This window comes from Acipenser ruthenus, chromosome 36 (assembly GCF_902713425.1).
Source record: "Acipenser ruthenus chromosome 36, fAciRut3.2 maternal haplotype, whole genome shotgun sequence".
Classification (NCBI taxonomy): domain Eukaryota; kingdom Metazoa; phylum Chordata; class Actinopteri; order Acipenseriformes; family Acipenseridae; genus Acipenser; species Acipenser ruthenus.
Window position 1 is genome coordinate 3,265,156 of NC_081224.1, and position 26,691 is coordinate 3,291,846.

Genomic DNA, 26,691 nt, shown 5'->3' on the forward strand with positions numbered 1-26,691 from the left:
TGTGTGTGTGTGTGTGTGTGTGTGTGTGTGTGTGTGTGTTGGAAAGGTAACCAGGACAAACAAGTAGCTAATGCACGGCGTAATTCAGAACTTGTGCGACAACACGTGAATTCAATTCTCTTGTTAAAAGTTTTTATCTTCATGGCAACACATGAAGCTCTCCTCACGATATTCAGAGTCGTTCTTTTCCTACTTAGCATGCAGACAAGGACATTTAAATATCCCCTCCGCTAAATTACTACGAATTGAGTAATCGATTTTCGTAAGATCAGAACTGCATAGCAACGCATTTCCTGAAAAGTACGGCAAACACGTTGTAAACACTGCCAATGTTGCCACTTTCCTTCCCATTTCTGTCTCACAAATGCATTGAAAAAAACAAATTACACTTGATCAGGCAGGAGCAAAGTGCTTAGAGAAAGAGCTGTAAATAACACCGCTTTTTCAAAACCAAGGACTCTAAAAGCATCAGTTATAAACGGTATCGACTGCAAAAAACAAAAAGCAAAAGGGGCATCCTTCAAACACTATTTCAGATATTTTACTAGTTCAGCTTTTTAGAAACCCCTGTAGGGCGCAATAGATTTACAAAAAACAAACAAAAAAAAAAAAAAACGGTAAAGGCGCTCCGCGCGGAGTGCAGAATGTGTCCTATAGCCTAGAGATTGCAAGTTTGAATCCAGGCTATGTCACAGCCGACCGTGACGGGGAGTTCCTAGGGGGCGGCGCACAATTGGACGAGCGCTGCCCTGGTAGGGAAGGCTTAGGTCGGCAGGGCAATCCACGGCTCACCGCGCATCAGCGACCCCTGTGGCCGATAGGTCGTCTGTGATTCTGCAGTGGAGCTGCCAGATCTGTGTTGTCCTCCGGCACTATAGGTCTGGTGGCATCGCTGTGGATCTGCAGTGCGAAAAATGACGGCTTGGCAGGAGCACGTATCGGAGGACGCGTGTTCCAGTCGCCGATTCCCGAGTCGGCGGGGGTTGCAAGCGGTGAGCCGAGGATACAGATAATAATTGGGCATACTAAATTTGGGAGAAAACGGGGGTAAAAAAAAAAAATTGGTGACGACTAAATTTATAAAAAAAAAAAAAAATTAACACACACCTCCAATGTATCCAATTCTTGCACATATGCAGCTGTAGATCATTTAAAAGTGAGAACTTTGCACTAACCATCATTCTTTGCATTCCAACTTGTGGGTGTTAATTTATTTATTTACTTTGCTTGTTTTACAATTTATTAATACAGCAGATGCCTTTATCCATTGCAGAGACATTAACTAGGTGTTAGTTTTTATTTTCATTTTGTAATTAAGCCAGACCCCGCCCACCACCACCACCAAATTGGAACCCTGTTGGGGGGGGTTGTTCCCATTCTGAAAAATGAAATGCTTGCACTGGGTTAACCACAAGCTTTTCCAGAGGCAGAGGTTATAAAATCTAGTAAAACCAATTGCTATCCCTGCCACCCAAGAGGTTTAGTTAATGTTGCAGTATCCGCATTCCACTTCCTCTGTTCTACACTGTAGTACTGCAATGGCTTTCACAATTTACTAAAAGCTTTAAAAAGAGATTGTCCTATCCCGCCAACAGACACATTTACTCAACTGTTTGACAGCAAGGTACTAGTGATGGGAATTTTAAATGTTTAGTATAAACTACTAAGTGGTTAAACATTGAATAACATGCTATATCTATAACCAGTCACATGACAAATTTCAAATGCATATTTAATGCATTGATTTTTGTAATTTTTCATCATTTCGTCCGTCATGTATCAGAGCAGAGCATGTGAGCAGAGCGGGAGCGTTTTGCTAGGAGCGTGGAGTGGAGTGGGTAAAGTGCCTGAATGGAGCGTGAGCACGAAAAGCCTCTGGCACCGCTCCCGCTCCAAAAGAGGTTTTGCAAAGGAAAAATATTTGACTCTGTACATATAAAATGATCCATAAACGATGCAGCTTTTGTGATGCTCCAACAATATTGTGCAATCTCTGAAATAGCTCTGTAGAATTAAAAGTTACCAAAATCAATAATATCCAATTTGCACAGTGAGTTTTATTACAACAGCGAAAGCCATTGTGTGCTAATATATGAACCATGTTAACTGCAAATTTCACAAAGCTTATACAATTTAAAAAATCTTTAACCACATGGTATGTGCAAAAGGGTCAGTGTATGTTAGGATCCCAAGCCAAAATACAACCCCATCGGCTTGGGGTTAAATTACTTTTTTAAAGTATCGTGTTCGGCTTGGGGTGGTCTTGCGAATGATCCCATCAAGGTGCGAGGTTTCATCACTTCATGTAAAAGTGAGATGAATTATTCTCAGGGGAAATAAATATAATTAAATAAAACCTTTAAAAAAACGTTTTGCTGTAATAAGTATTTTGCAGACCCCCCCCCCCCCCCCCCAAAAAAAGTGCGAACGTGCCAATTATAGTTATCAAATGTATTTGACAGTAATTAATGTTTTAATAATCAGTTTTACTAAAATCATAATAGTACTCATTGGAACCGGTTCCCTGATATTTGTATCCGGTTCCTAGGTACCAAAGCAGGAACCGGGTACCCCATTTCAAAGGAACCGATTCGCACATCTCTACATTTCAGAAGTGATTTACACTAGCAGTGGAGTGGAGCTGGCTGCAGAAGTAGAAGCACCGGAGCGGAGTACGAGCAGAAAGGACTGGGGAAAGAAAAGCCTTGGAGCGAGCGGTTTCAAAGAGGAAGAGAGCGAGGAGCGCCGTTTATGAGCGCTCCACTCCGCTCATATGCTCTGCTGTGGAACTTAATGGCTTAATTATTTATTTTCGATTCTACTGATTTTTTATAATTTCATGCAGGACAGCCGCTATTAAGATTGTTGCCTTTATTAAAAACGTGCAGATGAATCTACCGATTAATCAACTCAGCTTAATGCCCATAAATTCATCAAAAAGTTAAACTGACAGTCCTAATTTCAATATATACTTTGGTGGGCACGTGTTTTTTTTAAAAAAAAAAATTTAATATATACTTTGTAGTTAAGTCGTTGTGATGTTAAAACGTTATTGGCTTATTTAGGGGTTCTTTGCTTAGAAAATACTAACCAGGACTGTCAGTATAGATCAGAATGTAATATAAAGAGTGTGTGTGTGTGTATGTAGACATGGCTTAAATGCCGACACCTGCATAGCATTTAAACATTCATAAATATGTACCAAAAGCACATCCCTACAAGGTACATTTATAATGTGGATGTAAATCAGAGAATAGCACATATTTACATAGACATCTCAATTACTATAGGACTAAGTGCACACCAGGTGAACCACATTAAGGCAGGAAAAGGTCATTTCCAATTGAAACAAATTTATATATTTTATTTATTTATTTATTTAGTAAGCAACATATATATATTTTTTTTTTGTTGTTAAGACATTACATATACTGAAAGCCATCAAATCCAGATTTTTCAAACCAAAGGTTGTGCCCACAATTAGGCTGGAGACAGCGTTTCCATGGAAACTGTAGCAACACATGAATATCAAACACTGATGGAACTGCAACCCAGCAGAGGTTTGTATCAGGAGAATCAAAGTTTATGAAAACGCATCACCCTACCCTCTGCAACCATCTAGAAATAGATGAATTCGTCAGGACTCAAGAAAACGACAGTCAGGAATTAACAGTACATTTTTGACCAAAAAGTATACAAAACACAGACAAGTAAGAATATAACAGGATAGGCCATACAGACACATGACATCTAATACATGATACATGTACAAAAAGGTTCCATGCAAATGCAGTATCTGTAAAACATTCAATATAAAAACAAAATTAAAAAAATAAATAATAATACTCCTATCGCCATGCCACAGTCACATGATTGAATGTGTGCTACTATGTTTTTGCAGATGTTCTTGCCAGTACAAAGTATTTTTATTGTTTTGTGAAGCTAGGGCCTGAAGGTCTAAACTAATTTAGAAAATAGCCGACATCCTCAGGCCATATACTGTGAAAATGTTCTTAGCAAAAAAGCACAAAATGTCCTGACTTTCTTGTTTAAAATTCTTCTCTGTAACAGCGCCACAAAACAAGCCTGATTTCGAGCTCTTGGGTACCAGGAAATTGTCTATTTTACAAATCGTGTTAAAAAAAACAAATGGAGCTCATATTAGGATAACTATCCTCAGTGGTTGAATTTCAGCACGGGATTGCGGGAATCACGCATTTTCCAAGTTGCTCCTGCATATGTGCAATTTTCAGTGCGGGAAAATCCCGCAAAGATATTTTAAGACACCAAGCTACTGTATTTTTCAACCAATTTAGAATGCCTGAAACGCTACAACAATCTATAAGGAAGTGGTGTCAGTGATGAAAGCACTATGAGCCGCATTCTGAGTAGTTCTGGTTAAAATAAATAAATAAAGTAGTGCTGGATATTTTAAGCGCTGCGAGACTTTATTCTCTCGTACGTGATTCTCGGCCGCTATCTTTAAGGATTATAGAAACTCAGTACACTGCAGTAAGTAAACAGTTTTGAAGTCTATCTAGGTGTTGTTTTGCAAGTGGTGACTTTTGCTTTAACTCTTAAAACTCAGCCCCATTCATTTTGGGGTGCAAGCGCACCAAAGGTTACGCACATATTACTCAGGCACTGTAAAAGCCACCTACCTGGCTTGTTTAAAAGTACAGACTCGGGGCTTTCCAAAGACGTATTCAGTGTGTGTATGCAGTACTCCTAGCCGGAACTACGATCGCCTGAAGTTAAGCCTCTCATGTAAGTTCACAGCTCAGGGTTCGTTTTGAGTCTATTGCTCCGTCGCTGTAACAGCTAGACTGAAAGGGGCAGTATCGTTGGAAAGCTTAGAAGCCCAGCTCCCCTCCCCCCATGTTCATTTCATATTGAGGTTCAATGGTACAGTGTTTTTTTTTTTTTTTTTTGAGTCATCTGTGAGATAAGAGATAGAGATATCAGTGACCAAACATGATTATTCTGAAAAAAACGTTTTTTTTTTTTTTTTACATATATTCTCATCTATACCACATATAGTATGCCTGATCCTGTTGCAACTTGCATAATATGAAAGGAGATTTTGTGGTCTTTCATTTGATATTACATGTATGCAGTACAAACTATCCAGTAGTTCAATATTCATAAACGAAAACAGTGAAAAACAGGTGGAAATATGGCAAGTGTAAAGAGTTTAAAAAAAACAAACAAAAAAAAAGAGCGCTGGTTAAAAAGAAAAGAAAAGCACCTTTTTCTTTTGCTGCATGCAAAAACTTCACGTCAGGCAATGGCAAACGCAATGGAGAGTGCTCTGTCTCACACTGGAAGACAATGCATCGAACAAAGATCTTAAAGAATGGCACCGGTTTGTTTATTTTGAAGAGTACAGCATGGTTTTACTTTATCTATGCATCTGCAAAGTTAAACCACAGACCTTTGCTGTTAACTCTCGATTACATCATCCAAAACCGTGCAAGCGCTGCTTCGGCTGCTTTCTGAAACCAACTGCAGAGGCCACAAAATTTATATCCCCCCCCACACAATGGCAGTGACACTTTCACTGGTCCTGTACCCTCTTTCACACTGCTACACAGGCCACCTTCTCACCCAGGCTACCTGACTTTGCACTGCAATGGGAGGCTACTTTAAGTTAAATTACGTAAACTATTGTTTGCTGTAACCAGAAACAATGGGATTATGCTAATCGGAATTCTAATGGTGTAAAATTCCTTGCCTCATCTGAAGAGGATATGGAGATATTAGATTCAGACAGCAATTGAAAGAGTTACCTGCAATCTGGAATAAGTGTGTGAAAGGTGAAAAGGACAAACTGGCTAACTACATTAAAATGAAAGCGATCAAGATGAAGGGTTTCTGTTAGGAAAATGAGTCAAGGGAGTAATTCCCCACTAATCAGACCTACAAATCAAAAAACTGCCGTCAGGACTTGAACTAGACCAAAAGTGATGTGTTACTGTAATGTGGTACGAAACGGCCAATTCAAAACTTAATATGCAAATATTTGTTTACATTTTGAAAGAATGTTTCACACATTAGTCAAAGCACTCATGCACTGTTTAAAACAATAATAATAATAATAATAATAATAATAATAAAACAACAACATCATCTCAGGACAACACTCTCCAGAAAAATGCAATAGTTTGCAATCTTTCTTTGTCACAGGCTACATAAATCATTCTACTTTACACACCATATCAGCAGAAAAATGAAACTAGCAAAGAACTCCATCCTGCTTAATTTTCAGGTCAAGCAGTTCGCAAAGACCACAATATTGCTGTACTACAGAACAGTGCTAAACAAAAATGTCCCCTCTGTCCTCTCTCCCCATCCTCCATTACAGCACAGTCCCCCGGGAGACTGCTCCACGCCAGACACAGTTTACTGAAAAGCTGCGAGATCTGGGCCTGAGACTCTCAATAATGCACAACCCCGACTGCTGGAACATTGCTACAGGAATACCTCCTGCACCACGGTGGGAGGCAGGAAGCAGGGGGAGGATGAGGGAGCTCTGCAGCTGGCTGATCAAGGGGGTAAAGAGGGGAGGGGTCTCAGTGGACTCTTTCCACTTTCAGAAACCTGAGCTGCAACAAACAGGGGTGGGGGTTACTATACTGTGCAACACATATTTTGTTTTGCTATAAAGAAATGCTATTTAAATTCTCACATAGTATTTGTGCTAACCCCATATTCTTCCACTTGACAGGAATACTTCTTACATGGAAACATCTGCACCCCTCACTGTATTCACTACAGTAAAAACCATGCTACGATTTGCAAAGCACTGGAGGGGGAGGTTAGGGTTAGGGTAAGGGGTCTGTTCTAAGATCTAAAACAGAAATTCATCTGTGCTGGTTTACAGCTTCTTCTGTGCTCCATTTTCAGACCTTTCATAGTCCGTTTCTTTACATTACCTAAACAAAGCTTTTAGCTGTAGGAACCCATGCTTTTTCGCTCCTTGAAGATCTCTGCTAATTTATGTTGGAATTATTATTTATTTATTTTTTTACAATCTGGATTAGCCCCATTCCTTCCCTTTTAGAGCTGTGCATTCTCTTATTTTCTGGAGAATGGCTTCGGTGTCAATTAATTTTGTATTGTACAATATCCCAGGGGTAGAACACACACTAGTCGCCCTGGATAATGCTAAGAAATAAATAATAATAATAATAATAATAATAATAATAATAATAATAATAATAATAATAATAATAATACAGATGTTAGGTTCGGTTCCCTGGTAATCAAGCTGCATTTGCTCATTGGCCATGGCTAACATCTAGATGCATAATTATTTTCATGCAAATCACATACTCAAAGGACTCTGCATAACATATAGGGCTAGCCAATAGAAAATTAAAAAGTCCACAAAGACCCAAACTTACAACCCATGGAAATTGTGCTTGCCTATAACAGCCACCTCACACCTGAAAACCAACTTTTAATAAAGCATCTTAGTGTGAACTGTGGGAAGTACAGTAATTTAGAATCCTCTGATTCTAATGCACTTGATCTAAAGGTGCATGGCCTATTTTTTTGCACTCTAGAAAATCTGGAAGGATGCAAGTCTGCTTCTGAACGCAGGCGCTCCATTTACAACTTCCATAACCACCTTGCTTTCCTGAGAAAAGTAGCACAGTTCGGGGGATGTCATCTTCCATATACAACTACTTTACTAACAAACGTTACCATCTGAATAAGACTACATAGCAGGCAATGGGTTAACTACTGTAACAAATCATGCAGGATAAACACTGCTACTATAAGGCAAGTCGCTAGTTCCAAGTGTTTTGGCATTAGCTCACTGCGATATGCCAGCTTAGGTAATTACAAATGACGTCTAGGGCTCAAATATAATTTCAAAAATAAAATATAAATACAGTGGCGCTTTTGTGCAATACTTTCCAGGGATATTATTAGAGAGCGGGGCAGTGCCATACAACTATAGAGAAAACACTGACAGTGCAGCCTACCTAAGAGTGAAGGGTGAGTTTAAACAGTGTGCATATATTGTATATCTACACAGCTAAAGAACTAAGAGAAACGCATCGGCGGCGAGACACACAGTAAGTGCCTCCGTACATGTTTTAAAATACAAAACAGCATTTCCATGGAAAGAAAAAAAAAAGACAAAATGGCGGCCGCAGGAAGCTCCGACTCCTCGGCTTTCACAAATCCCAATCGCAATCCTAGGTATTTACTCCAACAAATAGACGCGAATTCTGCTTTTATTGGTCCGAATGGTTGTTTTGATTTGGTCTCCAAATTCTGATGGCTCTTAAACACCGATCTCTTCCCGCTTACTGGCAGTCCTTATTTACACCGTTTTAAAAAATATCCGTATCACTAGCTACGCTAATGACTATTTCCCGAACACACGCTTCTTAGCGTAACCACCCACCTTCTAATGCAGACATATTACGATGGTTATGGAACTAATTTCGGTACTATGCCCCCCTAAGGCAGATTTATCTATGCAACCAACATAGTGTAGCCGCTACAGTCTATTTTGTGTATATCCGCTTGGAGAATAGCTTTGAAGCTTACTCTGTATTCCCGAAAGACCCTGCGTGGTTTTCTGTACGTACAGCAGGCGCCACAGAACACTACATACGCTACGTAGAGTACGTAACTTTTGTCACGAATACGGCCTTGGGCTCCAAACAAACAACCTCGGCGATTTCTTTATGTTTCGACAACTCCTACGCACTGTCCACTGAGCAGGTTTTTAAATGCAACGATGTTGCAGAACACACAACACAGAAACAGCAATAGGAGCCATTTTTAAACCACGAAAAGCACCAAATAAAACAGCTTGTAATTATTCTTAATTTCCACCTTCCTTACCGTGTAGCAGGCCTCTGTAATACGCCGTTCCCGGTTTTTGGTCTACACAGTCTTACATCTTAAATTCCACCCTTGTCACTTCCAGTTGGCATTTATTTCGAACCCCCGATTGGAAAAGCATCGCTTACCATATCTCCTCGGGCTTTAATCGGGAATAAAAAGCGTTTATTTACCTTTTTAATTGGTTGTCAGTACGCGCGCGGATCTTCCTCCCCGAATCCAGAACAAACAGCTCTCTGCCGTCGGTGACGTCATACGCATTGTCGACGGAACGTAATGCCAATCAATCACCGCTCCTCCCCTTTAAATAAAATGAACACCATTCTACAAACTACTGCACACGTTTTTATTTTCATTGACAATAACAGTGTACACCAATACGTATTATTTACCTAACATTTAAATTGGAAGAACAAAACAGTGTACCTGTTATTGCTGATTAAACAAAAAAAGCTAAAAGGTTTTTGTATGTTTGTTATTTTAAAGTTTAACGTTGCTTGAGTCTTAGTTATTTTTTGTTCGTTTGTAGAATTCAACAGTACAAAAAAGAAAATACCGTTATTACCTATTTGTGGCTTATGTTGATTCATGATGTGCTGTTCCCCTGATACACTTTTTAAAAAAAATATATCTGTATAATCTACCCTATATATATAATGTTGTTGAAGCTGACACCCTGGGATCCTTCAAGAAGCTGCTTGATGAGATTCTAGGATCAATAAGTTACTAACAACCAAACGAGCAAGTCGGGCCGAATGGCCTCCTCTCGTTTGGAAACTTTCTTATGTTTTTATGTTCTTCTTATGTTCTTACACACACACGTGTTTATATTCCTGTATTTGTGGGGACTTCTCATTGACTCTCACTATGTTTTTATTTACTATTTCTAACTCCAGTCAGACAAAACCCGACAAAAGTCGACAACAAACTAAATATTTTGACCCTTTTTAAATGCATATTTAGGTCTTAAAAATGTGTTGTACAACGTCGTTTTTTCAGGAGTTATCATCTTTGTGGGGACATTTTCTCAAATTTCTCAAAAAACATGCCCCCCCCCCCCCCCCATCAGAAACATTTACCTTGGATAATTTTATAATGACTATATATACTATACAAAAATATATGTATATCATATTTATTATTTAAATATACATATAATGTGTTTAATGTAGCACACCGGTTTAACAGCGACACCTGGTGTAATAAATATGTACACAACGATAAGCACACAAACTGGACTTTATCGAACGTTTTACTTGTATTATTGTTTTTTTATTATTATTAACACTAATACTATTTGATGAATATCCAATAATATTAAAACAACAACTAGACACGTAATAGAAATACAATATGCCCGATCTTACAGCAAATTGTAAAGTAATATTTCTCACAAGGAATTATAACATACTCATACGAGTGAATTAAATCGGTAATTAAATCTTTAAAATTATTTCAGGTCTGGGGAGTCATACACTTAAAAAACACACATTTCTCAGGAAGCTACATTTAAAGATGACAACTAACTTACCTTAACTTACACACTGCTGAATATGTGGTCCACTACGAATTCAAAAATATAATTTAAATATACATTATGTAATATTTGTGTCTACTGTAATTTGAAAAAATGATTATACTAATAATAAAAATAATACATTTTATTAATACACTTGTATTTTTTTTTTTATTAAACACGTAATTATACTAGTTTTTACTTGTACCAAACACATGATTAAGACTTATATTTATTTATTTTTTTTAACGGAAAAAGAACGTTTGGAACGCTCCCCTGAACTTTCAAATCTGAAACTGTCACGTGAAAGACGTCCGTTAAGTTAGATACAAGAAAACCGTCCGCCCAAAAAGGTACCTCATTCATTTATATAATATTTATAAAATGTATATTAATAAGATACAGCTTAACATATGACTGTATAATTTGATTGTGTTTTATTTCCCCCATTTGATGGATGGCAGTTATGCCACCACGGAATAATAATAATAATAATAATAATAATAATAATAATAATAATAATAATAATATGCTGCTGTTGTTCGTATTATTAGTTACTTGTATATGAATTGTCTGCCGTCAGTAGATAGGAATTATCTGGCATAGCTTTCAATTATGGAGTTGCAAATGTAAACTTTTGTCGTAATCATTTTTTTTTTCTGTATGCAAATACTGTACATTTATATATATATATATATATATATATATATATATATATATATATATATATATATATATGCATGCTTATGTGCATATACCTAACCGATCTACACGATCTTCAAATACCACACATAAGATATTTTTCATTGTCTGCGGTTATCTGAACGAAGCCACTTGGCTATACTATAGTCGATCGGATTGACAGGCCAGGACCTCACTTACACATTTTGTATATGCAATCATATTAGAATTATTTAGCTCACTCACACACCAACAAATAAATAAAAACCGAGAAATCAAGATCTTCTCCACTGTGGAGAAAATCTCACGGAACTTGAGCACGAATGCTATTATTTCCAAAGTAAAAAAAAAAATGTGTAAATATATTTTTGTTTTGTTTTTTGTTGTAGTGTCTGTGTTTTCAGGGAAATGATTTCTTTTTCTGAATTCAAGTGGTTTAGCGAACATGACCCAGCTTTTAAAATCCTGAAGCCCTGGTGGGACGTCTTCTCTGAGTACCTAACCATCCTCATGTTCATGATCGCGATGTTTTCAGGAGGTTTGCAGGTAAACACAACGAAATGTGTCAACTAGGTTATGCACATCTATTTGTAGTCCTTCCATCCACCTCCGTTTGCTTCAACAGAAGATGAGAGATTGAATTTCCTCTGCCCAGTGCGGGCATTGAGATGCTACGTGGATAGGACAAGAGCTCTGCATCAGTCTGACCAGCTCTTTGTCTGTCCCGGGACACGGACCCTAGGACAGCCCCTCTCAAAGCAACGTCTGTCACAATGGATTATGGACACAGTCTCGACTGCCGCACACTCAACTAGAGGGTTGGCTACATCTTGGGCCCTCTTCAGAGGGGCCTCGATGTCCGATATTTGTACTGTGGCTAGCTGGGCTACACTGCATACTTTCTCCAGGTTCTACCGCCTTAATGTGGTAGGCACAAGGGTCCTTGAGGGTGTTAGCTCACATCGTTTACTTGGGTTAAGTGGTTCTGATGCGTCCCTCACATGCTGCCATTCCTTCTCCCTCGCGACGGCTCTGGTATACATTATCCCATACATAGTGTCGTCGGTGGTCGTCTTTGAATCGAAAGGGAACGTTAGGTTACTTACCGTAACCCTGGTTCCCTGAAAGAGAAGACGACCACCAACCGCAAGGTCGCATCGGTCGCCCTCACGGGTTCGATGGAAAAAGAGAAATGGCTTCCTCAGGATGACGGTTTTAATCCCTCGGTGGGCGGGACTGAGTGCGTCATCCCAGGAAGGCTCTGGTATAGAGAGCTCAGCAATACCTACCCAATGGGCAGGCATATCTCATACATAATGTCGTTGGTGGTCGTCTTCTCTTTCAGGGAACCAGGGTTACGGTAAGTAACCTAATGTTAATTGGCACGATCAAACCTAATTCCTGAGAAAACTAAAGATTGTGCATCAACGCAAGAGGGTGAAATGCAATGCAGAGACATAGGAGGAATAGAAAACAAATTGTAGAAAATACAATACTTTGAAGACAGTCGATTCACTAAATACATGCGCTTGCTCTGAATTGCAAGGCAGAAAAGCAGGACAATTCATAAATGTGTTTGTATTTTATTAAAATAAATAGCCAATCAAATAATATAAACTGCAAAGCACTATGGGGAGGAAAAACCACATTTACTGAAGGAAACCTCCAGGATTCCACAGCTAGCAGCTACCCTCTCCTCCAGGATTCCATGACTAGAAGCTACCCTCTCCTCCAGGATTCCACTGCTAGAAGCTACCCTCTCCTCCAGGATTCCATGACTAGAAGCTACCCTCTCCTCCAGGATTCCAAAGCTAGAAGCTACCCTCCAGGATTCCACTGCTAGAAGCTACCCTCTCCTCCAGGATTCCACTGCTAGAAGCTACCCTCTCCTCCAGGATTCCACGGCTAGCAGATACCCTCTCCTCCAGGATTCCACAGCTAGAAGCTACCCTCTCCTCCAGGATTCCACGGCTAGAAGCTACCCTCTCCTTCAGGATTCCATGGCTAGCAGATACCCTCTCCAGGATTCCACGGCTAGAAGCTACCCTCTCCTCCAGGATTCCACGGCTAGAAGCTACCCTCTCCTCCAGGATTCCACAGCTAGAAGCTACCCTCTCCTCCAGGATTCCACAGCTAGAAGCTACCCTCTCCTCCAGGATTCCATGGCTAGCAGCTACCCTCTCCTCCAGGATTCCACGGCTAGCAGATACCCTCTCCTCCAGGATTCCAAAGCTAGAAGCTACCCTCTCCTCCAGGATTCCACGGCTAGCAGATACCCTCTCCTCCAGGATTCCACAGCTAGAAGCTACCCTCTCCTCCAGGATTCCACAGCTAGAAGCTACCCTCTCCTCCAGGATTCCATGGCTAGCAGCTACCCTCTCCTCCAGGATTCCACGGCTAGCAGCTACCCTCTCCTCCAGGATTCCAGGGCTAGCAGATACCCTCTCCTCCAGGATTCCACAGCTAGAAGCTACCCTCTCCTTCAGGATTCCATGGCTAGCAGCTACCCTCTCCTCCAGGATTCCAGGGCTAGCAGCTACCCTCTCCTCCAGGTTTCCACGGCTAGCAGATACCCTCTCCTCCAGGATTCCACAGCTAGAAGCTACCCTATCCTCCATGATTCCAGGGCTAGAAGCTACCCTCTCCTCCAGGATTCCATGACTAGAAGCTACCCTCTCCTCCAGTATTCCACGACTAGCAGCTACACTCTCCTCCAGGATTCCAGGGCTAGAAGCTACCCTCTCCTCCAGGATTCCAGGGCTAGAAGCTACCCTCTCCTCCAGGATTACACGGCTAGAAGCTACCCTCTCCTCCAGGATTCCATGACTAGCAGCTACCCTCTCCTCCAGGATTCCATGGCTAGAAGCTACCCTCTCCTCCATGATACCAGGGCTAGAAGCTACCCTCTCCTCCAGGATTCCACGGCTAGAAACTACCCTCTCCTTCAGGATTCCATGGCTAGCAGATACCCTCTCCAGGATTCCACAGCTAGAAGCTACCCTCTCCTCCAGGATTCCACGGCTAGAAGCTACCCTCTCCTCCAGGATTCCACAGCTAACAGGCACCCTCTCCTCCAGGATTCCAGGGCTAGAATCTACCCTCTCCTCCAGGATTCCACGGCTAGAAGCTACCCTCTCCTCCAGGATTCCACGGCTAGAAGCTACCCTCTCCTCCAGGATTCCACGGCTAGAAGCTACCCTCTCCTCCAGGATTCCACGGCTAGAAGCTACCCTCTCCTCCAGGATTCCAGGGCTAGAAGCTACACTCTCCTCCATGATTCCATGGCTAGAAGCTACCCTCTCCTCCAGGATTCCACGGCTAGAAGCTACCCTCTCCTCCAGGATTCCACGGCTAGAAGCTACCCTCTCCTCCAGGATTCCACGGCTAAAAGCTACCCTCTCCTCCATAAAATGCAATAACACCTTTTTCTTTAAATTAAATAACTAACATTGTGACTTAACTATTTACATTGTAAAATTTGCCATATTGCCAAAATCTAAATAGTTTTTAATTAAAACATTCTGAATATCTTCAGTTAGTAATTCAGATTAAAAAAATATAAAATGTTTGGGGAGAGTTAAATAGGTGGTTACCTCTAAGCAATACCTTTTTTGAAAAAAAACAAAAAACAGACATAAAGTCTACAGCTGCTGCCACCACTTAGCATTGGAAATGTAATACATTGGTGTGCAAACTCTACACTGAATTCTATGTCAACTATTTGCCCTTTTAAAGATAAATATTGCAAAGTAAGATACCTTTGTAGAGAGGAAAGTATTGTTTCAAGACTTCCCTCGTACTTCTTTAGGGAATCCATAACACTCATTTGTAGTTGTATATTATTAATCTTTCTTCTCTAACCATAGTGATGAAAATCAAACTCTCGAGTAAGCTGTCCACCGCCAGCTGGCATCCTTCCTCAGCGAACACTCTCTGCTTGACCCTCTTCAATCCGGGCTCCGTCCTGCACACTCCATGGAAACCGCCCTCCTCTCTGTAACTGACTCTGTCCTCTCTGCTCGGGCTGCCTCCCTCTCCTCCATTCTAATTCTCCTTGACCTCTCCTCTGCCTTTGACACTGTTGATCATGCTATTCTCCTCTCCTCTCTCTCTGACCTGGGGATCTCAGACACTGCTCTTGCCTGGTTTTCCTCCTATCTCTCTAACCGTTCATTCCAGGTTTCCTGGTGTGACTTTTTTTGCCTCGCTCCCTCTCTATAGGTGTACCCCAAGGATCTGTCCTGGGACCCCCCCTCTTCTCACTACACTCGCTCACTAGGTACTCTCATCTCCTCTTTGGCTTCTCCTACCACCTTTACGCTGATGATGCCCAGATCCTCTCCTCCCGCATCTCGGCTATCTCAACTTGGACACATTCAAACCACCTCAAACTCAAATTCAAATTCAAAGGTGCTTTATTTGCATGACAACATTGGTGGTATTGCCAAAGCAGTTAAAAATATACACTATAAACATTACATTACGTAAACATTTTGAACCTCAATAAAAGTAAATAAATGAAAGGAATAATTAAATAAAGAGGTAGGAATGTAAAATGGAATGCTGAACTCTAGTAAATAAACAAACAAACCCCCCATATCCAATTTAGGACACTTGCTCTTGCCTATCGCTCTATTCATCGTACTGCCCCTTCCTATCTCCAATCCCTCGTGTCTCCTTATATTCCCTCTCGCCCTCTCCGCTCATCCTCTACTGGCTGACTTGTTATGGCTTCTATTCACTCTCCTTCCTCCCGTGCTGCTCCTTCTCTTCACTCTTCTTCCTCCCATGCTCGCTCCTTCTCTTCACTCTTCCTCCCATGCTCGCTCCTTCTCTTCGCTCTCCTTCCTCCCGTGCTCGCTCCTTCTCTTCACTCTCCTTCCCCCGCTGCTCGCTCCTTCTCTTCACTCTCCTTCCTCCCGTGCTCGCTCCTTCTCTTCACTCTCCTTCCTCCCGTGCTCGCTCCTTCTCTTCACTCTCCTTCCTCCCGTGCTTGCTCCTTCTCTTCACTCTCCTTCCTCCCGTGCTCGCTCCTTCTCTTCAGTCCCTTCCTCCCATGCTCGCTCCTTCTCTTCACTCTCCTTCCTCCCGTGCTCACTCCTTCTCTTCACTCTCCTTCCTCCCGTGCTGCTCCTTCTCTTCACTCTCCTTCCTCCCGTGCTCGCTCCTTCTCTTCACTCTCCTTCCTCCCGTGCTCGCTCCATCTCTTCACTCTCCTTCCTCCCGTGCTCGCTCCTTCTCTTCGCTCTCCTTCCTCCCGTGCTCGCTCCTTCTCTTCACTCTCCTTCCTCCCGTGCTGCTCCTTCTCTTCACTCTCATTCCTCCCATGCTCGCTCCTTCTCTCACTCTTCCTCCCGTGCTCGCTCCTTCTCTTCACTCTCCTTCCTCCCGTGCTCGCTCCTTCTCTTCGCTCTCCTTCCTCCCGTGCTCGCTCCTCTTCACTCTTCCTCCCGTGCTCGCTCCTTCTCTTCAGTCCCTTCCTCCCGTGCTCGCTCCTTCTCTCACTCTTCCTCCCGTGCTCGCTCCTTCTCTTTGCTCTCCTTCCTCCCGTGCTGCTCCTTCTCTTCACTCTCCTTCCTCCCGTGTTCGCTCCTTCTCTTCACTCTCCTTCCTCCCGTGCTCGCTCCTTCTCTTCGCTCTCCTTCCTCCCGTGCTCGCTCCTTCTCTTCGCTCTCCTTCCTCCCGTGCTCGCTCCTTCTCTTCACTCTCCTTCCTCCCGTGCTCGCTCCTTCTCTCACTCTTCCTCCCGTGCTCGCTCCTTCTCTTCACTCTCCTTCCTCCCGTGCTCGCTCCTTCTCTTCACTCTCCTTCCTCCCGTGCTCGCTCCTTCTCTTCACTCTCCTTCCTCCCGTGCTCGCTTCTTCTCTTCAGTCCCTTCCTCCCATGCTCGCTCCTTCTCTTCACTCTCCTTCCTCCCGTGCTCACTCCTTCTCTTCACTCTCCTTCCTCCCGTGCTCGCTCCTTCTCTTCACTCTCCTTCCTCCCGTGCTCGCTCCTTCTCTTCACTCTCCTTCCTCCCGTGCTGCTCCTTCTCTTCACTCTCCTTCCTCCTGTGCTCGCTCCTTCTCTTCACTCTCCTTCCTCCCGTGCTCGCTCCATCTCTTCACTCTCCTTCCTCCCGTGCTCGCTCCTTCTCTTCGCTCTCCTTCCTCCCGTGCTCGCTCCTTCTCTTCACTCTCCTTCCTCCCGTGCTCACTCCTTCTCTTCACTCTCCTTCCTCCCGTGCTCGCTCCTTCTCTTCGCTCTCCTTCCTCCCGTGCTCGCTCCTTCTCTTCACTCTCCTTCCTCCCGTGCTGCTCCTTCTCTTCACTCTCCTTCCTCCTGTGCTCGCTCCTTCTCTTCACTCTCCTTCCTCCCGTGCTTGCTCCTTCTCTTCACTCTCCTTCCTCCCGTGCTCGCTCCTTCTCTTCACTCTCCTTCCTCCCGTGCTCGCTCCTTCTCTTCACTCTCCTTCCTCCCATGCTCGCTCCTTCTCTCACTCTTCCTCCCGTGCTCGCTCCTTCTCTTCACTCTCCTTCCTCCCATGCTCGCTCCTTCTCTTCACTCTCCTTCCTCCCGTGCTCGCTCCTTCTCTTCACTCTCCTTCCTCCCGTGCTCGCTCCTTCTCTCACTCTTCCTCCCGTGCTCGCTCCTTCTCTTCACTCTCCTTCCTCCCGTGCTCGCTCCTTCTCTTCGCTCTCCTTCCTCCTGTGCTCGCTCCTTCTCTTCACTCTTCCTCCCGTGCTCGCTCCTTCTCTTCACTCTCCTTCCTCCCGTGCTCGCTCCTTCTCTTCACTCTTCCTCCCGTGCTCGCTCCTTCTCTTCACTCTTCCTCCCGTGCTCGCTCCTTCTCTTCACTCTCCTTCCTCCCGTGCTCGCTCCTTGTCTTCACTCTCCTTCCTCCCGTGCTCGCTCCTTCTCTTCACGCTCCTTCCTCCCGTGCTCGCTCCTTCTCTTCGCTCTCCTTCCTCCCGTGCTCGCTCCTTCTCTTCACTCTCCTTCCTCCCGTGCTTGCTCCTTCTCTTCACTCTCCTTCCTCCCGTGCTCGCTCCTTCTCTTCACTCTCCTTCCTCCCATGCTCGCTCCATCTCTTCACTCTCCTTCCTCCCGTGCTCGCTCCTTCTCTTCACTCTCCTTCCTCCCGTGCTCGCTCCTTCTCTTCACTCTCCTTCCTCCCGTGCTCACTCCTTCTCTTCACTCTCCTTCCTCCCGTGCTCGCTCCTTCTCTTCGCTCTCCTTCCTCCCGTGCTCGCTCCTTCTCTTCACTCTCCTTCCTCCCGTGCTCACTCCTTCTCTTCACTCTCCTTCCTCCCATGCTCGCTCCTTCTCTTCACTCTCCTTCCTCCCGTGCTCGCTCCTTCTCTTCACTCTCCTTCCTCCCGTGCTCGCTCCTTCTCTCACTCTTCCTCCCGTGCTCGCTCCTTCTCTTCACTCTCCTTCCTCCCGTGCTCGCTCCTTCTCTTCGCTCTCCTTCCTCCTGTGCTCGCTCCTTCTCTTCACTCTTCCTCCCGTGCTCGCTCCTTCTCTTCACTCTCCTTCCTCCCGTGCTCGCTCCTTCTCTTCACTCTTCCTCCCGTGCTCGCTCCTTCTCTTCACTCTTCCTCCCGTGCTCGCTCCTTCTCTTCACTCTCCTTCCTCCCGTGCTCGCTCCTTGTCTTCACTCTCCTTCCTCCCGTGCTCGCTCCTTCTCTTCACGCTCCTTCCTCCCGTGCTCGCTCCTTCTCTTCGCTCTCCTTCCTCCCGTGCTCGCTCCTTCTCTTCACTCTCCTTCCTCCCGTGCTTGCTCCTTCTCTTCACTCTCCTTCCTCCCGTGCTCGCTCCTTCTCTTCACTCTCCTTCCTCCCATGCTCGCTCCATCTCTTCACTCTCCTTCCTCCCGTGCTCGCTCCTTCTCTTCACTCTCCTTCCTCCCGTGCTCGCTCCTTCTCTTCACTCTCCTTCCTCCCGTGCTCACTCCTTCTCTTCACTCTCCTTCCTCCCGTGCTCGCTCCTTCTCTTCGCTCTCCTTCCTCCCGTGCTCGCTCCTTCTCTTCACTCTCCTTCCTCCCGTGCTGCTCCTTCTCTTCACTCTCCTTCCTCCTGTGCTCGCTCCTTCTCTTCACTCTCCTTCCTCCCGTGCTTGCTCCTTCTCTTCACTCTCCTTCCTCCCGTGCTCGCTCCTTCTCTTCACTCTCCTTCCTCCCGTGCTCGCTCCTTCTCTTCACTCTCCTTCCTCCCATGCTCGCTCCTTCTCTCACTCTTCCTCCCGTGCTCGCTCCTTCTCTTCACTCTCCTTCCTCCCATGCTCGCTCCTTCTCTTCACTCTCCTTCCTCCCGTGCTCGCTCCTTCTCTTCACTCTCCTTCCTCCCGTGCTCGCTCCTTCTCTCACTCTTCCTCCCGTGCTCGCTCCTTCTCTTCACTCTTCCTCCCATGCTCGCTCCTTCTCTTCACTCTCCTTCCTCCCGTGCTCGCTCCTTCTCTTCACTCTCCTTCCTCCCGTGCCCGCTCCTTCTCTTCACTCTCCTTCCTCCCGTGCTCGCTCCTTCTCTTCACTCTCCTTCCTCCCGTGCTCGCTCCTTCTCTTCACTCTTCCTCCCGTGCTCGCTCCTTCTCTTCACTCTCCTTCCTCCCGTGCTTGCTCCTTCTCTTCACTCTTCCTCCCATGCTCGCTCCTTCTCTTCGCTCTCCTTCCTCCCGTGCTTGCTCCTTCTCTTCACTCTTCCTCCCGTGCTCGCTCCTTCTCTTCACTCTCCTTCCTCCCGTGCTCGCTCCTTCTCTTCACTCTTCCTCCCGTGCTCGCTCCTTCTCTTCACTCTTCCTCCCGTGCTGCTCCTTCTCTTCACTCTCATTCCTCCCATGCTCGCTCCTTCTCTCACTCTTCCTCCTGTGCTCGCTCCTTCTCTTCACTCTCCTTCCTCCCGTGCTCGCTCCTTCTCTTCGCTCTCCTTCCTCCCGTGCTCGCTCCTTCTCTTTGCTCTCCTTCCTCCCGTGCTCGCTCCTTCTCTTCACTCTCCTTCCTCCCGTGCTCGCTCCTTCTCTTCACTCTCCTTCCTCCCGTGCTCGCTCCTTCTCTTCACTCTTCCTCCCGTGCTCGCTCCTTCTCTTCACTCTCCTTCCTCCCATGCTCGCTCCTTCTCTTCACTCTCCTTCCTCCCGTGCTCGCTCCTTCTCTTTGCTCTCCTTCCTCCCGTGCTCGCTCCTTCTCTTCACTCTCCTTCCTCCCGTGCTTGCTCCTTCTCTTCACTCTCCTTCCTCCCGTGCTTGCTCCTTTTCTTCACTCTCCTTCCTCCCCGTGCTCGCTCCTTCTCTTCACTCTCCTTCCTCCCGTGCTCGCTCCTTCTCTTCACTATCCTTCCTCCCGTGCTCGCTTCTTCTCTTCACTCTCCTTCCTCCCGTGCTCGCTCCTTCTCTTCACTCTTCCTCCCGTGCTCGCTCCTTCTCTTTGCTCTCCTTCCTCCCGTGCTGCTCCTTCTCTTCACTCTCCTTCCTCCCGTGCTCGCTCCTTCTCTTCACTCTCCTTCCTCCCGTGCTCGCTCCTTCTCTTCACTCTTCCTTCCGTGCTCGCTCCTTCTCTTCACTCTCCTTCCTCCCATGCTCGCTCCTTCTCTTCACTCTCCTTCCTCCCGTGCTCGCTCCTTCTCTTCACTCTTCCTCCCGTGCTCGCTCCTTCTCTTCACTCTCCTTCCTCCCATGCTCGCTCCTTCTCTTCACTCTCCTTCCTCCTGTGCTCGCTCCTTCTCTTCACTCTCCTTCCTCCCATGCTCGCTCCTTCTCTTCACTCTCCTTCCTCCCGTGCTCGCTCCTTCTCTCACTCTTCCTCCCGTGCTCGCTCCTTTTAAATCTTTTAAATCTAACATAGAAAACACTATTTTCTATTCCTCCTGTCTCTACGTTGCATATCACCCACCTTTCATTGAGGCACAATCTTTAGCTTCCATGTTAAACTGCTGCATATGCGTCCTTATGAGTGAAACAATACAATTCACATTTCTATAGCACCTAAAATAAACAATTAAAAAAGTCTAATACAAAAATGTAATTAAATTGTAATTAAAAAAAAAAACTAAGATACAAATCCTGTTTGTAAAAATAGAACAATTAAAAACAGTATACATTAAAAAAAAAAAAAAATTATATATATATATATATATATATATATATATATACAGTATATATATATATACATATACAGACACACACACACACACAGTCACCGCCCAAATTATTGGCACCCTTGATAAAGATGAGCAAAAAAGACTGTATAAAATAAATAATACCAGTACTGAGCTATATTGTAATTTTCCAATATGTGGAATATATTTGACTTTATTAATGATTCAATGGAATCAACCAAAATTACACATTTCTCAAATTATAAATTTATTTCTGTGACAGGGTAGCGTTGTGGGCCCAGATGTTATTCGACAGGCAAAGAGACTCAGAGACCAGGAAACTGCAGTTAAAGCGCTTCTGCGCAGTTTAATAAACAAAAGGAAATCAAAAACTTGAACAAAACACTGCTCACAGAGCAAAAATAAAACAGTTAAACTAAAACAAAACTTTCACAATAAAACAATTACAAAATAACTGGCGCAAGGGCCAAAACAAAAGGTTTAAACAAAATACAAACATGTAGGCTGAGCACTTGCTTTCACTACAGTTCTTCTTTTTCAAAAATAAACACAGCCCCACCAAACAAACACTCACCCATAACACCTCCACCAAACAAAGGCATTTCCCCTTTTTTATACCATGTGGCTGGAGCCTAATTATTAATTATTCATTATTAATTATTAGCTCCAGCCACATTCTCACATGTATTTTGGCAGGGATAGGAAATTAACCCCATCCCTGCCAACCACCACCAAATCACCACACAACAATATTATTTACAGGCAGGGCCCCAGTGTCACAATTATTGGCACCCTTGTTTTCAGTACTTTGTACCCCCTCCCCTTGCAAGGATAACGGCACAGAGTCTTTTTCTATAATGTTTAATGAGATTGGAGAACACATTGGGAGGGATCTTAGACCATTCCTCCATGCAGAATCATTCCAGATCCTTGATATCCTTCGGTCTGCACTTATGGACTGCCCTCTTCAATTGAAACCACAGGTTTTCAATGGGGTTCAAGTCCGGAGACTGAGATGGCCATAACCATTTCCTTGTGGATTTTGATGCGTTCTTGGAGTCATTGTCTTGCTGGAAGATCCACTTGAGGCCAAGTTTCAGCCTCCTGGCAGAGGCAACCAGGTTTTTGGCTAAAATGTCCTGGTACTGGGAGGAGTTCATGATGCCGTTGACTTTAACAAGGGCCCCAGGACCAGTGGAAGCAAAACAGCCCCATAACATCAAAGATCCATCACCATATTTTACAGTAGGTATGAGGTTCTTTTCTGCACACGCATCCTTCTTTCGACGCTAAACCCACCGCCGGTGTGCGTGGCCAAAGAGCTCTATTTTGGTCTCATCTGACCATAGCACCTGGTTCCAATCGAAGTGCCAGTGCCATTTAGCAAATCCAGGCGCTTACGTTTGTTGGTTGCTCTCAATAAAGGCTTTTTTCTGGCAACCCTTCCAAATAGCCTATTGGCATGGAGGTGGCATCTAATTGTAGATTTGGAGACTTGGTGACCCCAAGATGCAACCAAGTTCTGTAATTCTCCACCTGTGGCCCTTGGATTTCCCTTTGCCTCCCAAACCATCTGCCTCACTGTGCGTGGGGACAAGATACACTTGCGTCCTCTACCAGGCAAGTTTACCACTGTTCCAGTAGTTTTTAACTTCTTAATTAATTGCCCTAATAGTGGTAAGTGGTATATTTAGTTTTTTAGCTATTGTTTTGTACCCATTGCCTGATTTATGAAGCTCAACAACCATTTGTCTCTTTTCATTTGTGAGTTCTTTGCCTTTCCCCATGGTTGAAGATCTGATAACATTCAGTGTCAAAAATATGCAAAAATGCAGAAAATCAAATGGGGCAAATACTTTTTCACTGCACTGTACATGCATAAAGTATGATAAAAATAAGAATCTAGAAACCATCTTGAAATAACCTATTGTTTTGTGTGTAGGACATGGGACGCTTATTGTTGCTAGTTTCACAGAACTGTTTTCCATATACTTAAAGATGAACTGACAAAAAACAGAAAAATGTGACATTTTGAAATCTAACATGAAATACTGTACTAACATTATCACTTCCAGTAGACTTCTGCGATATAATTTAGTAGTTTATTTTTATTTTTAACTATGCCTAGGTGATCCAAAACTTTTGGCCATAGCTATATGCATGTATGTATCTACTTATCTATCTATCTATCTATCTATCTATCTATCTATCTATCTATCTATCTATCTATATATGCATGTTTGTGTGTACATGTATGTATTCATCAATTGATCCCCAAACACAACACCACACTGTATTAAAGACATTACAACAGCTAAAATTAATACAGTACAGACATAATACAGTTATCATTCATAAACAATAGTATTTGCACTAATGTGGATCCTCTATTGTCAACTGGAGCCAGTGGAAATACAAAAAGCCACCAAATTTTATTTTATAAGTTTGGTTAAATACTACATTTCAGCATGTCTAACATCTGTGTATTTAATGCCACTTAAAAAATGTTACCATGAAACTTCGAGTTAGTTTCAGCTAACACCTTCTTCAACACTGATACTTCTTATAATCTCAAAGTTTAGTATTGAGTTAAGTAATATCTTAAATTACCTGTAAAACTTAATGAAAACTCTAGCTGTGGTTTGTCTTTTTTAAAGGTGACACATAAAAAAATTCTTTGTGTTCCTGCACCGGAAGGCCTATCTGGCAGACTTTGGAATTTAAGTGTTCTAGAAGGACGTCTCAATGTCTACGGCTCAGCATTTAAGACGAAACTGGATCTTCAGCAGTATTACTTGATTAACCAGTGGTGCTACGACAACGCTGTCTTATGGTTCTCCAAATATTTCCCTTACTTGGCCCTTCTCCATACCATGATTTTCGTCATCAGCAGCAACTTCTGGTTCAAGTTTCCCGGCACAAGCTCCAAGATCGAACACTTCGTCCTCATCCTCGTCAAGTGTCTGGATTCTCCGTGGACCACAAAAGCCCTTTCTGAAACCGTTTACGACTCCAGTCCCAGGCCTCCTCTGACTTCCAGTTCCACCAGCTCTGCTGTATATTCAGGTCAGGTCTCTGCAGTGAGCAGCAACGCAGAGAAGCGTGATAGCAGTGACGGGGGGATATACGAGACCTTGTTCAGCGACAAAAACACAGCACTCGGGGGTGACAACGCGGCCCCGGCCGAGAGCTACCAAATGGACAACTCTGCGGTGAAAATCCTGGACAAGAAGGAGGGAGAGCAGGCCAGGGCTTTATTCGAGAAGGTGAAGAAGTTCCGCGTTCACACAGAGGAAGGGGACATTCTGTATAAGATGTACATGAGGCAGACCATTTTCAGGACGCTGCAGGGGCTCTCCATTGTTATCTACATCACCATTTACATGCCATCCATGAACCACATCGTCCACTGTGTCGAGTCTCTGCACATCACGGGCTACACAGACTTCTACTGCGTCCATGGTCTCTGGAGGATATTCACAATGCTGTCTGTGCTCTACGTGACCTCTGTCATCATATACACCTGCACCTGCTTCTACACTCTCTACTGGATCTTCTACTACAACCTGAAGGAGTACTCCTTCGAGAACATCCGCGCCGAGTCAGGGATGGACGATATCCCGGATGTCAAGAATGACTTTGCCTTCCTGCTGTATCTCATCGACCAGTACGATATGCTCTACGCCCGCAAGTTTGCCGTCTTCCTCTCCGACGTCAGCGAGACGAAGCTGCTCCAGCTCAACCTGAACCACGAGTACACGCTGGAGAAGCTCAAGCAGCGCCTGTCCGTCAGCGAGGACAACAAGGTGGAGCTGCACCTCTACATGCTACCGGGCATCCCCATCAATGTGTACGACTTGGTGGAGATCGGGGTGCTGAAGCTGGAGCTCATCGTCGACGTGACCCTCATCTCGCCTGTCTCCAACCTGAAGCAGCTCCGGGAGCTGTGGCTCTGCAACTGCACCGTCAAAGTGGAGAAGCAGGCGCTGGCCTTCCTCAAGGAGAATCTAAGGGTCTTCCGGGTTCGATTCTCATCCAGCCCTGAGATCCCAACTTGGATGTATGGCTTGGGGAAATTGAGGGAGATCTACCTGGAAGGATGCCTCCATAACATAACCCTTCAGCCCTTCCGCGACCTCATCCACCTCCGCTCTATTCACCTGAAGTCCAACATTTCCAAAGTCCCGAACGCCTTCTTCGATACAGGTAGCCACTTGACCCACCTCTCCATCCACAACCAGGGGACCAAGCTGCTGAACCTGACCAATGTCAAGAAGCTCTTCTGCCTGACCCACCTCCGGCTCCTCCACTGCAACATGGAACGGATCTTCAGCTCCGTCTTCAGCTTCCAAAACCTGCAGGAACTCGACCTCACGGACAACAACCTCAAGTCCACCGAGGAGCTGGCCAGTGGTCAGCAGCTGCGCAAGCTCATCTCCCTCAACCTCTCGCACAACAAGATCACCTCCATCCAGCCACAGATCTCCAAGATCACAGGGCTGGAGAAGCTGTACCTCAACAAGAACAAGATCACCACCCTGCCCCCCAGCCTCTTCAAACTCTCCAAGCTGCTAGTCCTTGACGTTTCCCACAACAACCTGACAGAGATCCCAGCTGACATCGAGCAGTTGTCTCACCTCCAGCACTTTATCGCCTCCAACAACTCTATCTCCGGACTACCCAAAGAGCTCTTCTCCTGCACCAAGCTGCGGGTCTTGGTGCTGTCTCGGAACAACATCACCTACCTTTCCCCGCTAGTTGGGCAGCTGTCAGACCTGCACCTCCTCGACCTGAAGAATAACAAGCTGAACACGCTGCCAGTGGAGCTGACGCTGTGCCTGAACCTGCGGGACAGTCAGCTCCTTGTGGAGCCTGGTGCTTTCTGCTCCTTGCCCATGGAAGCCAGGGAACAGCTCTGCAATAGGAAAGCACAGTGCGGCAAGAATGTAAGTCTTCTGATTTTTTAAAAGCCCTCTGGTTCCCATGCCATGTTTTGTTAAAATACTAACATTGTTGTTGTAGGTTTCTTGATTGTGAGTGTCATGTTAACAATATTGTACCGTACTAAATTTATTTGACGAACAACCCGTGGTCCCACATAGACATTTATTTAGCCCTTTGAGGTCCATTTATTCAGCACGTCTCAGGCGTGTTAGGTCCAATTTATTTTCACATATGCAGTTTATTTTAGACGCGCTGTTTAAAAGTATTTTTTTTCAAAGTAAAACAGGTTTAAAAGGCACTGCATATCAACAGGACACTCAGTACTGCATCTCCAGCCCCGCCCCACCCCTCGTTCGCTGTTTTTTTCACATACCTCTTGATAGTGGTGCATACCGATAAATCATCTCCTGATCACTCGTTTTACAACCAAACTCCTCAATAATGCGATCCAAGTCATTATATTATTACTATAACATCTAAAAAAAGCTCTGCAAATGTCTGATATTCTTTGAGCGCTGGATGCAGAAGCAGCTGTCTTGTTTGTTTATGTCCGTGTTATCTATGTGATGCCGGGGCTGTGTTATGAGATA

At 44.4% G+C, this 26,691-nt stretch overlaps 2 protein-coding genes across 7 annotated transcripts in view; one reads left to right on the forward strand and one right to left on the reverse strand.

Annotated features, from left to right (window-relative positions):
- The window catches only part of LOC117962650 (bromodomain-containing protein 4-like), a 51,231-nt gene extending 42,076 nt beyond the window's left edge, over window positions 1-9,155 (reverse strand). For 3 of the 6 annotated variants that reach the window (XM_059007841.1, XM_059007839.1, XM_059007837.1), the window contains exon 1: window positions 9,042-9,155. The gene's annotated coding sequence lies outside the window, so the exon portion shown is untranslated. The other 3 variants (XM_059007842.1, XM_059007840.1, XM_059007838.1) reach the window with 1 other exon arrangement.
- Window positions 9,156-11,473: 2,318 nt separating this feature from the next.
- LOC117402062 (volume-regulated anion channel subunit LRRC8C-like) lies at window positions 11,474-26,388 on the forward strand. Its single transcript, XM_059008066.1, has 3 exons — window positions 11,474-11,611; window positions 23,815-24,172; window positions 24,224-26,388. Exons 1-3 carry the CDS (start codon window positions 11,474-11,476, stop codon window positions 26,122-26,124), a joined length of 2,397 nt encoding a protein of 798 aa, XP_058864049.1. The 3' UTR covers window positions 26,125-26,388.
- The last annotated feature ends 303 nt before the right edge of the window (window positions 26,389-26,691 follow it).

Excerpts from the sequence above, each read along its gene's own strand:
- LOC117402062 (XM_059008066.1), top strand. The coding sequence starts at position 11,474 with ATGATTTCTTTTTCTGAATTCAAGTGGTTTAGCGAACATGACCCAGCT. Across the intron at positions 11,612-23,814 it reads TGTTTTCAGGAGGTTTGCAG|GTGACACATAAAAAAATTCT; the intron begins GTAAACACAACG and ends TCTTTTTTAAAG. Across the intron at positions 24,173-24,223 it reads TGAAACCGTTTACGACTCCA|GTCAGGTCTCTGCAGTGAGC; the intron begins GTCCCAGGCCTC and ends CTGTATATTCAG.